A 15,648-nucleotide genomic window follows, 5' to 3' on the forward strand; every position below is an offset into this window, starting at 1 on the left:
ACCATCGTGCATTTTGATTCGAACTGTACCTTTTTCAATAAATTTGCAGGCAGCATTGTTGCCTATCAAGACAACTCCACCTCCAATAGATTCATATGTGATAAATAAATTTCGACTTGGACACATATGATAAGAACAACCCGAATCTAAAATTCATTCATTGTTAGATTTGAAACTATTATTAGTTGCTAAAAAAATAATTCCCTCAGTCTCATCAGCAGCTACACTTGCTTCGGCAGTGTTAGTATTTTTGTACTCACTTTTCTTTTCTGTATGCTTTTCTTTGTTTTTCAATTTAAAGCATTCAGAAATAATATGACCTTTCTTATGACAATATTTGCACATGACATTTCTGTATCTGGATTTTGACCTTGATTTAGGTTTCTCACTACTTGAATCTTTCTTATTGGATCTACCTCTTATGATTAATCCTTCCCCTTGGTTCCCACTAGTTTTCCTAGTAATATCTCTATGTATTTGTTCTTTTGATTTCAAAATATATTTAATATCTTTATAAGAGATATTATCCTTTCCATAAAGCATAGTATCTCTTATATGTTTAAACAACTGGGGTAAGGAAACAAGTAATAACACAGCTTGATCCTCATCTTTGATTTCAGCATCTATGTTACTTAAATCCATAAGAAGAGAATCAAAAGTATCAAGATGAGTAAGTATAGAGGTACCTTCAGCCATACGAACAGTGTAGAGTTTTTGCTTTAGGTAAAGTCTGTTTTCTACTATTCTTTTTATATATAGGGTTTTAAGCTTTTCTCATATGCCTTTGGATGAGCTTTCTGCTGCAACTTCACGCAAAACCTCATTTGAAAGATTTAAAATAATACATGCTTTTGCCTTTTTGTTTATGACGACAAACTCCTCGTCCGTCATTTTATTCGGCATCTTCTCATTTCCTTGCAGTGCCAAATCTAAGCCATCCTAAATTAGGATAGCTTCCATCTTTAAGTGCCACATTCCAAAGTTTGCACTTCGGTCAAATTTCTCAACATAAGACTTTGTTAGAGTCATTTTGGCTATTTAAACTAACCCGGTTAGATCCGGCTCTGATACCAATTTGTTAGGATCGGGAACCCGGGTAGTGCAGAATTTAGCCAAACAACGGTATAATGACAATAACAAAGACAATGGAAGTTGATAATAACGGCAATTGAAGAATATAAAGAAGACACAAATTTAACGTGGTTCGGTCAAGATGACCTACATCCACAAGCAGAGAGGAGCAATTTCACCATACCAACAAGAGTACAAAAGAGAGTACAAAATTAGAGTAAATACTCTAATTAATCCCAAATACCCCAAGAGAATAACCTCACAAGATCACTCCAAAGAAAGGGTTTACACAAGTGTTTTTCAACACTCACTCTCTTACAAAATACTCTATAATGAAATAAAGGAGGAGAAAGAAAGACAAGAGTGAAAAGCTCTTGAATTCGTGTGTTTATAAATGAGGAGAAACTACTCTATTTATAGCAAGAAATCCTTGGCCTAATAATGGATATTATGTCATGGCAAATGTCATGATCCACAAATTTGTTATAATGGATATTATGTCATGGCAAATGTCATAAACCACAAATTTGTTATAATGGATATTATGTCATGGCAAATGGCCAAACAATTGAAACAACGTGACACACCAATAACAATAATAAGATAGGAAATCAACATAACACTGAGTAGTAGTACTCCTCATGGTTAAAAATCAAACTTAATCAAGGAGTCAAATATGTCAGGTAAGCTTCAATGGTTCGGCTCTCTATTCTCTCGTTTAATTGTTACTAAGCTCTCCTTATAAAAATGAACGGAACAACCATCTGTGGTTTTCCAAATGGCTCTCCCTAGGCCTGGATGAAGAAATCCGAGATTCCTCGTCGTCTGAATCCTAACATCATAGGAGAATAGGCGGGAACGTTTATTTACAAAAATGAGAGCTCTGGAATGCCAAGACCTTATATTTGAAGTGCATCGAAAGGTAAATTATTTGTTCCAAATACCTAGTTGGATCATTACCCATATATCATAAACAAATCCTTCAACAACGGTCATGAGGGCAATGAAGTCATCAAGCAATGCCAACCTCACATTGAAATGATTGAAAGTGCACCCAACATCTGGCCCTCCAATCTCTACAAACACCTCATTGCCAAAGTCAAATGAAAGAACGCTACAATCATCAGAAGTACAAACCCTGCCGCATAACAACCTATAATAAGTTCCATTTAAATAAGCAGTACCAATGGCTTCTACACAGAATTTATGTATGAGATTTGCAGGTTTAATGATTCTTCACGAATCCCTAGAATAAGAATAGACTGCTGCATATTGTCAAGGGATATTATGATTTCTGATGTCATCCCAGAAGGACTGAAACCAAACAACCTTGTAGTCATTAGTCATGGGGTCTAATCCGAACCTAAACTGACGGTCGATTTGTCTGAAAGATGGTTGAAGCTTGAAGTTGGCTGTAGGAAGGGGCCTCACTTCCCTGGTGGCAGGATTCCACAATGACAAGGAGAAGTTGAATATGTTGCCATCCACAAAAATAAGCCATCCACGGAACCTAAAAGGAACGCCATACCTCTAAAGCCCTGGAGATAATCAGGTGGATTTTCAAGTACACCAACATCTGAAACCAAAAAAGTGATTGGAGGGGAATCATCCGGGGCACTATGATCATAAATCAAGATTTGAGGGGATTTGTTCTTGCTGTTCCAATTCATGTGTTCTCTGATGAATTTATGGCTCTTCATTATCTCGTACAAGTTCTTGCAGACGCATTTGAATCCCAACAAGGTCTTTACTGGCAACTTGAGTAGAATATCCACTGCTAAATCCTCGGGGAAAGGCCGACCACCATTACCGCTAGTGGCCATAGTAGTTTCGGCGACAGAGAAAGAGAGATAAGGGCAGATGGATTCTGCTAATAGGCAGAGGTTTAGTTGGAGTGAGTTACCAGTTCTTCCTCTATAATATATTCCCCATTCTTTTAGACATCACTAATTATTTATTTTAAATACTACCATCTGATGGAGTGCCTTATTATTCGAATTATTATTATTTTTATCATTAAATTCCTCATTTAGTATTCTTCTTGGTTTAGGAGAGGTATTAGTGTCCAATTCTATTTGCTCTACCTTTTCCTTATGAATGAGTACTACTTTTAGTGTATGCTGTTATGTGTGTTCCCATATCATGATTAAATATTAACATAAATATATATTTAATACTCACTCTGTTCCAGTTTATGTGAACCTATTTTCTTTTTGGTCTGTTCCAAAAAGAATGATCCCTTTCTAAATTTGAAAATAATTTAGCTTAAACTTAGAATTTTACCCTTAATGAGAAGATTTTATAACCACACAAATATTCTGGCCCCCTTCTGAACTTGTTTAGGACCATAAATCCCAAAAGTCTTCATTTTTTCGTAAACTCCGTGCCCAGTCAAACAGGTTCACATAAATTAAAATGGAGGTAGTAATATATTTGAATTATAAAATAAAAATTTTAAAATATGAATATTTCTAAAAATTGGTGAATGTTGATCATATTTGTCAGCTTAATAGAAGAAGGAATCTTATGTTGCAGAAGTTCTTGAATTGCCTTATTGTAATTTTAGAAACCTAGATGGACTTGTATGAGATAGTTTACCTAGAGTTTGTAGTTTAGCTACAGTTACTTGAGGCAAATTCTTGAAGAATAACAATATATAGCACGTACAAAAAATAACAGCAGTACGCACGATTGCTAGTCTTAATTTCAAGCACTTACCACATTCTTTACTTTTTAGTTTTCATATTTAGGTGCAGACATCAACATGTCAGGCTTTTCCTTTTGCATCACATAGCCACAAGCCATGAATGAAGAATCGTTCTTTAATACCAGCTTTGCAGTATTTCCTGATCTCAATGACATCTCACAAAATGTATGGGTCCTTGTCTCCTTGACAACATGTATTTTTTATGCAGTATGTAAAATAAACACCAAGTAGTTCTCGATATATACATTTTGTGAGATGTCACTGAAATCTTTGGTATTAAGAAACAGTTCCTTCATCCATGGTCTTTGGCCCAGTGAAGCAAAAGGTAGAGAATGCGGTAACTTGCCAGTCTAGTAAAGCCTTTAATTAGGCCCCAAATTTTGAGGTCCCAAAACTTTTTAATAATATATTTTATCATTTTTCGGCTTAGATAATAATGAAGTCTATAGATTAAGAAGAAAAAAATGTGGAATCTTTACCAAAAGAGAAAGATTGTCTTCTTTTTAATAGTAGAATAATTTAAAGTTTTAAATTAAATTATTCAAACTTCTATATTAGTAAACAAAATTTTTTACAACGATATACAAGGGTAATATATTGCAAATATATGGCTAATTTCTAATTAACATGAATTAACCTTTACTACTACTACTACTATAAACTCTGCAAAGCATAACAAATTAAAGTATTTATAAGATTTTGGAAGTTTATATAATGCAAGCTAGCTCTTCCTAATTTCAAGCACTTACCACATTCTCTATTTTCTGATCTTCGAGATTAGGTGAGAGACATGGACATGTCAAGCTTCTTGCTCTCGCATCACTTGTCCAAAGATCATGGATGAACAATTGTTCCGGAATACCAGATTTGCATGGAGTTTTCCCTGATTGCAATTGCATGTCACAGAATGTTGGGGTCAATTCAGTACGTATTCCATAAAATGGTAACTTGCTTGACACCTAGTTCTTGGATTATAGCCGTCAAAATCAGTATCATTAGTAGCAAATAGCTCTCCATAATAACTTGTTAGCAATACTATTAATGTACTCAAAGTAATAATGCAATGATGGCATTATATTTGAGCATTTGCCTCTTCTTATAGGGGTCAGAACATAGAAAAAACGATTGTTTCAATGCACGGAAAGTTAATTAGTTAAGTCATGCAGATTTGCATTCTTCCAACTTTACATTGAGATAATATAAGAATTGCAATGTCTTTCCTACGTGAAGTTATTATTGATACAGTGGTCTTGAATGAATGAGATGATCAGTTTCTCACTATAATTTATTTATTAACTAATCATCATTCAGATTAAGTGTCGTAACTAATCTAAATCTGTATACTTCGTGGCTTGATTTGGCTAACCATCAACCATGTTTTAAAATGCTACCTTTTCACCTCCAACTGAAGACCAAAAAGACTAGAAAGTTGGGCTTGCTCACGACATTGGCAGGTTAAGCTTACTTCTCAAACAGTTGCAGGCCAAAGGCCGTGGATATAGAATAGTTCATGAGTATCGGTGTAGCGGGTATTCATGGTACAAAAGGTGGGAGGTCACTGAAGTACAACTATCGTAACTTGATATTGGGTCTAATCAGTAGTAACTCAGGGGTGCAAAGAACCGTCATTGGCAAGAGAACCACTATCAACTCCATAACTAAACACTACTTGTCGCAAGTGTATATGAAAAGATTGTTTGATTTGTGGTGAATGAAGATCAGTTGGTGTGGCGGATGACCGATCATCTTCTGCTATTTATAAAGGATATTAAAGCATGCATGTGAGTACTATTCCAAGTGGTTAGGGAGTAGGTTATTCATGGTTATGTTATTTCCTATCTTATTATTTTTTGTTGGTGGGTCACGTTGTTTCCGTTGTAACTTTCAATTACTATTTTCTGGTTTGAAAATAACAATCTTCACTTGTTTCCAATATTATTATTATTGATGTCGGGTAAGGTAGTATCTTCTTAATATTGTTCTTGACGGACATGTCTGAAAACAATTGTCAGTTAGATTCACTGCGGAAGGAGAAAACAATAGAACAGCTGAATATAACCATTCCGATAGCTATTTTTGCTTGTCATTTAGTTTGCAACTTGAATAGAAAAATCTTTGAAATAATAAAAGGAAGTTGCATTATTTACATAAGTGTACATAAAAAATTAGTACAAGCTGATAATTTGTTCTTCACAGCACAATTTAATAAACAACTGGGAGACCCTACTTAGCAATCCCTTAGGCCCTCAGAATATTTAATCAGCAATCCCTTAGGCCCTCAGAATATTTAATCCACGTGAAATTTTGAAATAGTAGTCACATGCGATCCCTTTACTTTCAAAAATATAATATATGTCAATTATATTGAAGTCCCAGTAAGTAATATAAAAAATTTCAACTGAGCTAATAGACATGTAGAGGGTCATGTTCTCTACTTATACCCGTTTTATTTTTTCGTTTGCATCCGTACCTATTTTTTTTTGTTAAAAGTATTTTAAAAAGATGATTTTGCCCTTCTTTAATAAAAGACTATTGACAAACTGCAGGACAAAAAGTTAAGCATGTTTATGCTGAAGTTTTAGCAAATGAACTAAATAACTTTAGCATGCATTAACAAAAACTCTTTAGAAAATTACATACTGCAAGACAAAAACATAAGCATATTTAGTCTGAAGTTTTAGCAAATGAACTAAAAAACTTCAGCATGTTTAGTCTGAAATTTTAACAAATGAACTAAATAACTTCACCATGTTTTGTCTGAAATTTTAGCAAATGAACTAAATAATTTCAGCATGCATTAGCAAAAACTCTTTAGAAAATTACATACTGCAAGATAAAAACTTAAGCATGTTTAGTCTTAAGTTTTAGCAAATGAACTAAAAAATTTAAGCAAGTTTAGTCCGAAGTTTTAGCAAATGAACTAAAAACCTTAAGCATGTTTAGTCTGAAGTTTTAGCAAATGAACTAAATAACTTAAGCATGTTTAGTCTGAAGTTTTAGTAAATGAACTAAATAACTTCAGCATGTTTAGTCTGAAGTTTTAGCAAATGAACTAAATAACTTCAGCATGTTTAGTCTGAAGTTTTAGCAAATGAACTAAATAACTTCAGCATGTTTAGACTGAAATTTCGGATAAAATTCATGACAAAACTGTAGACTGCAGGATAAATAACTTCAGCATGGATTAGCATGAAGTTTTAGCTTCAATGTAAAACAACTTCATGCTATATTAGCATGAAGTTTAGCTTCAACATGAAACAACTTCATGCTACATTAGCATGAAGTTTTAGTTTCAAGGTGAAACAACTTCATGCAAGTGTGATTCTGAAGATGAATCTCGACAAGTTTCTCATTTTTTTATAAAGTTGTTGAGAGGAGAGGAGGAGGTCATTTTATATCTTTTGTCAGGTGTGTAATTGTCATATTATTACGATTTTTTGTCAGATGGCTACCAAATTAATAATTTTTAAAAATAGGGTATAGATTAAAAGGTGGCATAAATATAGGGTACGACTGCAAATCCCCCAATAGAAATGCAAAACATTAGTTCCACGAACAGTAAAGGTCCATAAGCTACTATTTGAAGTTGCAGTTTCAATAGGTAGAACCGTAGAAGTAGAACCATAAACTTTGAGCCATATATATAACAATATATTTGATTTCTATCATATAAGAGTGCAAGGGAAACACAAAATGATCTGTTACATTTATCTCCCGTTAGTTCCTTGGTAAGCAATTTCATTATTTAGCGGAAAGAAACATTGCTAGAAAATTTTGCAAGTACATTCATAGGTGCACGCGCTAGAACTTTAAAGTATTTCTTGAGCTCATCGGGAAAATAAATGAAACATCCCCTGCTAGCACTTAGCTCAACATTTTTTCATCTCAACGACACTCTCTTTCTCTCTCTGTATTAGTTAAAAAATAAACTCATGAATTAAACTGCAACAGGTGTTAGCAAAGAAAGTGAATAAAGATGCGTAAAATACATTCGAAGCTAAGCAAATTTGTACTGTAACCATTAGTTCCGGAACTACTCATAAGAGAATAGCCCGGGTCTGGTACAGAGGATCACTCATAGTTTCAAATAAAAAAAGGATCAACTAATCCCGGATTACACGAAATTTGTCATTATTCAACAAATTTTAGAACCAAATGCATACTTCTTTTTGAAGGACCAAAGAAGTAAGGATTGGGATGTTCAGGCAGTGGCAATGGCACCGTACAAGTTTGAGAGCAGCTGCTATGGCAAAAGAAGGTTTCCAGTAGGGCTAATTCTTAAGTGAATAAATGGTCTTGCAAATTTTTACACTTCTTTCAACTAAGAATATAATTTGCCTCAAGTAACTCTAGCTAAACTACAAACTCTAGCTAAACTATCTCATACAAGTCCATCTAGGTTTCTAAAATTACAATAAGGCATTCAAGAACTTCTGCAACATAAGATTCCTTCTTCTATCAAACTCCATAAATATGATCAACATTCACCAATTTTTAGAAATATTCATATTTCAAAAAAAGTTTATTTTATAATTCAAATATATTATTAAATATATATTTATGTTAATATTTAATAATTAATATTTAATCATGATATGGGAACACATATAACACACATACAATAAAACTAGTACTCATTCAGAAGGAAAAGGTAGAACAAATATAATTGAACGGTAATACCTCTCCTAAACCGAGAAGAATACTAAATGATGAGTTTAATAATAATAAAATAATCGAATAATAAGGTGTGATGACCCAAAAATATCATCTTTAATTTAAACGGTTATTTATGTGTTATATAAAGATGTTGAGAGCTTACCTGCTATGAGTTACGTCTCACCTGAATAGTTGATATTAATGGTGTTCCTTTTCTAGTAATATATTGCTTATGATGCCACTGTCAGTATTGTTTTCATGTTGTGCTACATTGATTGGATTATGTATGTGTTATTAGGATTGATTTATGGGATTCTCTGGCAGGTGGATAGGCCCAGTTACAAAGGAAACTCTGGCGAAAGTTTTGGAAATTGTGGGAGTTAGTAAAACAATTCGGGAAATTGAATTGGGTGAAAGAAAAGATAAGTTATGTTATGTGTTTGGGGGCGGACTCTACTTCTCATTTGAGGAATATTAATATTATGGATATCAATTGGATATGATAACAAGTGTACGAGGCATATTATAAGTGATGTGAGGTCTAAGGAGAGGCCTAAGTCTAAGTCAAGTTGGAAAATTTCATAATAGACTAAAGTTTCAAATGGGTACGTACAAGACACAACTTTGAACGGGCATATACACTATTATATAAGGAATTATGTGATAATCTACTTATCATAAACCGTTCGTCATTTGGACACTCCTACAAGAAGTTATTACCAAAGGATGGAAAAATGCGATTTTGCAACCAATTCTGCGATCGCAGAATAGTTATGCGATCGCGAAACTGCTTCTGCGATCGCAAACTGGTCGCAGAATGGACCAGAATAGCCCAGTTCTGGGCACTAATTTTTGGGACCATTGTGTGGTCCGCATACCCATTTTGCGGTCCATTATGCGACCGTAGACCCGATTTCAAAAGGTTAATTTTTTTATTTTCATAACTCGACCCCATTTTGATAAATAGGCTATGGGGCTTATTTTGGGACAATTATCTGATAATTTTAGAGAGAAGTGAGAGTGTTTTAGATAGAGGAAGAAGCTCAAGTGCTTTGTTCATAAAAAATCTTGTCCAAACTTTGAAATCCAACAAGGAATTATCACAAGTTCTTCACCCAAGAGGTAAGGTTCTAACCCCTATTCTTCAATTTCGAGCTTGGGTAAAGATCGGTGATTGTGAGTGTCATTCTTACATGTGAGAGTATTAGTTATACATACTTGTACCAATAAGGTTATGAGAGGATTGTTGAGTTCAAATGGGTAAAGATTGGATTGAAAATGGTAGAAATCTTCAAACAATACTTTAATTGAGGATTTGAAAGGCAATCCGATGTCGGAATTCGATAATTTTTGTATGGTTAAACTCATATCGAAACGGGTATTCGGATTTTTGTGAGTTTTTTCGAGATTCGAGACGTGAGCCCCACTGTCGATTTTAAAAATAAATTTCGGATTTTAATCTGAAAAATTAGTAAATTCGTATGGAATTAATTCCTACGATTTGTATTGAATATATTAAATTGTTTATGACTAGATTTGAGAATTTCATACACGAATTCGCGAGCCAAAGGTTTATTGGATTCTTAAATTTGGTTGTAAAACGAGGTAAGTATCGTGGTTATCCTTGACTTGAGGGAATAAAACCTTTGAATTATTTTCTATGTGAATTTCATGTGTAACAATGTATAGGCAAGGTGAAGGGTGCCTATACTTTGTCAAATTAATTGTTTGCTTAATTATTTAAACATCTTAAATTGTTTTAAGACACAAATTAATTGTTATAATAATTATTTCACTTATATTCCTTGTCAAATATTAATTCTTGAATTTCTGCAATAATTGTTCCATGCTTATTTGATTTATGTGTAATTGCTATTTGACATTTAGCATATTAAATATTAAACAACCTATTTTCTCCCTGACTTCCTCAATTAATTACTACTTGTCATTGTTTGTTTCATAATTAAATTATAATTATTGTATGCCTTGATGCTTAATAGTTTCTCATTGAACATGGTATTTATTGGAGTATTTCTATTACATTGAAGAGTTGTGTATATATATATATATATGGGGGATCGGGTTGCACGCGCAACAGATTTATTTAAAGTTCATATTGGGGGATCGGGTTGTACGCCGCAACAGATTTATTAAAAGTTTATATTAGGGGATCAGGTTGTGCGCCGCAACATATTTATTTAAAGTTTATACTGGGGGATCGAGTTGCACGCCGCAACAGATTTATCAAAAGTTTATATTGGGGGATCGGGTTGCGCACCGCAACAGATTTATTTAATGTTTATATTGTTGGAACAGGTTACACGCCGAAATGGAAACAAGTTGAGGGATTGTGACTACTGAATTGACTTCAATTATTAATATTATTTAATGGTCTTACTAATATTTCCGTTATTATTATTATTACTGTGTACAGATTAATGTAAGCGACCTGCCTTAGCCTCGTCACTACTTCGTCGAGGTTAGGCTCTACACTTACCAGTACATGGGGTCGGTTATACAGATACTACACTCTGCACTTCTTGTGTAGATTTCGGGGTTGGTCCCAGCGGCGTACTATAGATCTTCCCGTATACAGCTACCAGTGGAGACTTGAGGTATAATTGCACAACGTTCGCAGTTCTGAAGTCCCTTTCTATATTATCTTAGTTGTGTATTATATTTCAAACAACTTGAATTTTATTCAGAACTTTATTTGTATTATTCTAGAAGCTCGTGCACTTGCGACTCCAGTTCTGGGATGGTATTTAGATATCGCGATTATTATGGATTATTCATTTTATTTTAGACTTTATTTCTGTATTTTTTTTTCTTGTTATTAATTAATTTAAAATTTTTGTTAAAATGGCTAATTATATTTTAACGTTGCTTGTTGATGGACGAGGCACTCATTAGGAGAAGATGGCATACATACTTCCATAAACTGTTGAATGAGGAGGGGGACGCATTGTGCTGGGTGAGTTGGAGCACTCCGAGAGTCGGCGGGATTTTGGGTATTGTAGGCGGATTATGGTAGAGGAGGTGGAAGGGGCGATGCGTAAGATGTGCAGGGGAAGAGCGATGGGGCCAAACGAAATCCCGATGGAATTTTGGAAGAGCGCGGGGCGGGCAGGTTTGGAGTGGCTCACTGGGCTGTTTAATGTTATTTTTAAGACAAAGAAGATGCTCGAAGAATGGAGGTGGAGTACCATGATTCCGCTTTACAAGAACAAGGGTGATATCCAAAATTGCAATAATTATAGGGGTATCAAGTTGTTGAGTCACACAATGAAGGTTTGGGAGATGATGGTGGAGGCCAGGGTGAGGAGGTGCGTGTCTATTTGCGAGAATCGGTTTGGAGTCATGTCGGGGCGTTCAACTACAGAAGCGATTCATCTGGTAAGGAGATTAGTGGAGTAGTACAAGGAAATGAAGAAGGATTTGCATATGGTGTTTATTGACCTTGAGAAAGCATACGATAAAGTTATGAGGGAAGTCATGTGGAGATGTTTCGAGGTTAGCGGTGTTCCGGTAGCATACATTAGGGTGATTAAGGATATGTATGGTGATGCTAAGACTCGGGTGAGGACTGTGGGTGGTGACTCGGAGAATTTCCCTATGGTGATGGGGTTGCACCAGGGATTGGCTCTTAGCTCATTTTTGTTTGCCTTGGCGATGGATGTACTGTCGCGTCACATCCAAGGGGAGGTGCCTTGGTGCATGCTATTTGCCGATGATATAGTGTTGATTGACGAAACGTGTAGCGGAGTTAACGCGAGGTTGGAGGTTTGGAGACAGACCTTGGAGTCTAAAGGTTTCAAACTGAGTAGAACCAAGACAGAATACTTGGAGTGAAAATTCAGAGACGGGACCCATGATGCAAACGTAGAGGTTAAGCTTGATGCTCAATTTATCCCCAAGAGAGCGAGTTTTAAGTATCTCGGGCCTATTATCCAGGGTAACGGGGACATTGACGAAGATGTCGTGCATCGCATCGGAGCGGGATGGATGAAGTGGAGGCTCGCTTCCAGTATTTTGTGTGATAGGAATGTGTCGCTAAAACTTAAGGGTAAGTTTTATCGAGTGGTGGTTTGACCAGCTATGTTGTATGGGGCTGAGTGTTGGCCAGTCAAGAACTCCCACGTGTAGAAGATGAGAGTAGCAGAGATGAGGATGTTGAGATGGATGTGTGGGTGTACCAGGAGAGATAGGATTAAGACTGAAGCTATCCGGAGTAGAGTGGGAGTAGCCTCCGTGGAGGACAAGATGCGGGAGTCGAGGCTGAGATGGTTTGGACATGTTAAGAGAAGAAGCATTGATACTCCTGTTAGGAGGTGTAAGAGGTTGGCCATGGAGAGTTTGAGAAGAGGTCTAGGTAGGCCTAAGAAGTACTGGGGAGAGGTGATTAGGCAGGACATGGCGTTGCTTCAGCTCACTGAGGACATAACCCTTGATAGGAGGGTGTGGAGGTCGAGGATTAAGGTAGAAGGTTAGTGGGTAGTTTATAGTTGTTCACCGATAGTCTTAGTAGCATGCATGTCTCTTCATATTCTTAGATTTTTATTACGTTATGTGGTTTTGTTCTCCTCGGGTATTGTATTTTCCTGTTGCTATTATTGGGTACTAGTAATCCTTTATCTCTCCCTTTTTCTTTTCTCTTCCATCTTTCTTCCTTCCTTGGTTTCCTCTTCTTATTCTTGCCCTTCCCGAGCCGAGGGTCTATTGGAAACAGCCTCTCTACCTGCATTAGGTAGGGGTAAGGTCTAAGTACAGACTACCCTCCCCAAACCCCACCTGTTGGGATCAAACTGGGTTAGTTATTGTTGTCGTTGTTGTTGTTGCCTAGCAAGTGAAATGTTAGGCGCCATCAAGGTCCCGAAGGTGAGAATTTCTTGTCGTGATAGTTGGTATCAGAGCACTAGGTTACCTAGGTCTCATGAGTCACGAGCAAGCTTAGTAGAGTCTGAAGGATCAGTACAAAGACGTCTGTACTTATCTTCCAGAGGCTACAGAGTTTAGGAATAATTCCACTTAATTTATTCCTTATAGTGCGAGATTGATTTAGCTTGAAACATATATCTCATATCACTTTGTATCCACTCGTGTATGACATTGCGCACTCGGTATCAATTGTGCGTCGACGGTTCGTGATGCCGCAGATGGACAACGAGGGAGCCATAGATGCTCAAACATTGCCTCAACGTGTGGTTCAGATTAAAAATGCAGACGTATTGAGAGATCGCCCAATGAATCATGTGGGGGGGGGGGGTGCAACGGACCTAGACATCTGGTTGATTTATACGAGTTGTGAAGGTTAATATTGTGGATCATCGGACGTTGTGACCTATGACTTCGCACCGAGTGTGGGAGTTCACTATCAATGGATGGATTGCGGGGTCATGTGTTATATCTGTTTTGGCCTGAAATGTATATATGTGGTACTGAAAGGTTCCCCAACATTTACACATGTTTAAGGCCTGAGATTTTGTAGAGGATAAGGTTGGGACTTGCGGTATGTCCGCCTGCTTAATAATACTATACTTCAGTACCAAAGGAGTTAGAGAAACAACTTTTCATTTACAGAAGGTCTACTCAGTTTGGACGTCACGATTGCGAATTTTGGGGTGCTTCGGAGGAAGTACAGTGGTTGACAAGATTCTGGACTATGTGATTCGTGCCAAGATTTGTCTGTATGGAGCTCTACTTTTATGATCGTTGTGTATAAATAGGGGTAAGGGTTACCTCAAAGAAGAATCGAAGAGTATGTTAAGAAATGGATCAGCTCAGCAGTGTTGGGTCAGCATAACAAAAAAAGAAATTGTCCTTGGGAGAGATAATTCTCCACTGGTGTTCGTGGAAAGCCTATGAATGGGGCAGACCAGCCAATGCAACACCGCGCACTTGGCTCAGTTCTCAGAAACGCTTTTGAAAGAGTTTGTTTCCTAGACTCTCCGTAATACGTGGAGCATAGGGTTTGAACGGTTGTGTCTGGTTACCATGACGGTGTCAGAATATGCCATCAGGACCCAGCCTATGATATAACGACCCAGCCAATCATTTTGAGTGAAATAAGAACTTATGATGTAACGACCCAGCCTATGATGTAACGTGTTCATTTCATAGGCTGGGTCGTTATGATGTAACGACCCACCCTATGATGTAATGACCCAGCCGATCATTTTGAGTATTATACCTCTAATTTGAATTTTGATAATTCCAACAGCTTCGTATGGTGATTTTGGACTTAGGAGCGTGTCCGAAAAATTATTTGGAGGTCCGTAATGGAATTAGACTTAATATGCCGAAAGTTAAATTTTTATGAAGTTTGACAGAGGGGTTGACTTTTGATATCGGGATCGGAATCCGATTCTAAAAATTGGAATACCTTGGTTACGTCATTTATGACTTGTGTGCAAAATTTGAGGTTAATCAAATGTGATTTGATAGGTTCCAGCATCGTTTGTGGAAACTTAAACTTTCAAAGATCATTAGGCTTGAATTGAGGTATGATTCGGGGTTTTAGCGTTGTTTGAGGTGATTTCAGGGTTCGACTAAGTTCGTATGATGTTTTAGGACTTCATGGTATAGTTGGTTGAGGTCCTATGGGGCTCGGGGGGGGCTCGGGTGAGTTCCGGGGGGTTAACAAATCATTTTTGGCCTTGGTGAGATTGCTGATATCTGCTGCTGCATTCTTCTGGTTTCCTCTTTCGCATACGCGAGTGGGCCCTCGCATTCGCGAAGAGTGTTTTATGAGTGGTGAGATTTTGTTCTTCACATTCGCAAAGGGGAGGATGCGAACGCGAAGGTGTGGTCTGTGTGTGCATCGCAAATGCGGGAGTGGTGTCGCGTTCGCGAAGAGGAGTGACGCAATTGGGGACCCCAGGTCCTTATTCTACGCGTTCGTGAGGTAGTGGTCGCGTTCGCGAAGGTCTGAGCTGGTAAATCTTGGCGTTCGCGAAGTCATGGTCGCGTTCGTGAAGCCATGGTCGCGTTCACGAAAGGTTAAATTCTGGGCAGTCGAGTTTGTGCTTCTCGAACGCGAGGCTCCTTCCGCGTTCGCGATAAAGGCATTTCTGGGCAGAATAAAAAGTTCTAAAAATAGGGTTTTCAGTTCATAACACAAAATCAAATTGGGAGCTCGGTAGACGGAGGTTTTTGGAGAGATTCGTGCGTGGGTGTTTGGGGTAAGTGATTCTTATCCATTTTTTTTATTAATT

At 36.9% G+C, this 15,648-nt stretch overlaps 2 protein-coding genes across 2 annotated transcripts; one reads left to right on the forward strand and one right to left on the reverse strand.

The window, feature by feature from the left end:
• Nucleotides 1-774: 774 nt before the first annotated feature.
• On the reverse strand, nt 775-2,894 carry LOC104118833 (uncharacterized). Its single transcript, XM_009630195.2, has 3 exons — nt 2,503-2,894; nt 2,032-2,224; nt 775-939 (listed from the first exon to the last, which is right to left on the reverse strand). Exons 1-3 carry the CDS (start codon nt 2,892-2,894, stop codon nt 775-777), a joined length of 750 nt encoding a protein of 249 aa, XP_009628490.2.
• Nucleotides 2,895-11,860: 8,966 nt separating this feature from the next.
• Nucleotides 11,861-12,286, forward strand: LOC138898278 (secreted RxLR effector protein 78-like). Its single transcript, XM_070184338.1, has one exon. It carries the CDS (start codon nt 11,861-11,863, stop codon nt 12,284-12,286), a length of 426 nt encoding a protein of 141 aa, XP_070040439.1.
• The last annotated feature ends 3,362 nt before the right edge of the window (nt 12,287-15,648 follow it).

This window comes from Nicotiana tomentosiformis, chromosome 8, assembly GCF_000390325.3.
Source record: "Nicotiana tomentosiformis chromosome 8, ASM39032v3, whole genome shotgun sequence".
Lineage (NCBI taxonomy): Eukaryota > Viridiplantae > Streptophyta > Magnoliopsida > Solanales > Solanaceae > Nicotiana > Nicotiana tomentosiformis.

Coding starts and splice junctions, on each gene's coding strand:
- LOC104118833 (XM_009630195.2), bottom strand. CDS start 2,894: ATGGCCACTAGCGGTAATGGTGGTCGGCCTTTCCCCGAGGATTTAGCA. Junction 2,225..2,502: donor GGAATCCTGCCACCAGGGAA/GTGAGGCCCCTT, acceptor AACTTATTATAG/GTTGTTATGCGGCAGGGTTT. Junction 940..2,031: donor GATTTGTTTATGATATATGG/GTAATGATCCAA, acceptor ATCCTAATTTAG/GATGGCTTAGATTTGGCACT.
- LOC138898278 (XM_070184338.1), top strand. CDS start 11,861: ATGAAGAAGGATTTGCATATGGTGTTTATTGACCTTGAGAAAGCATAC.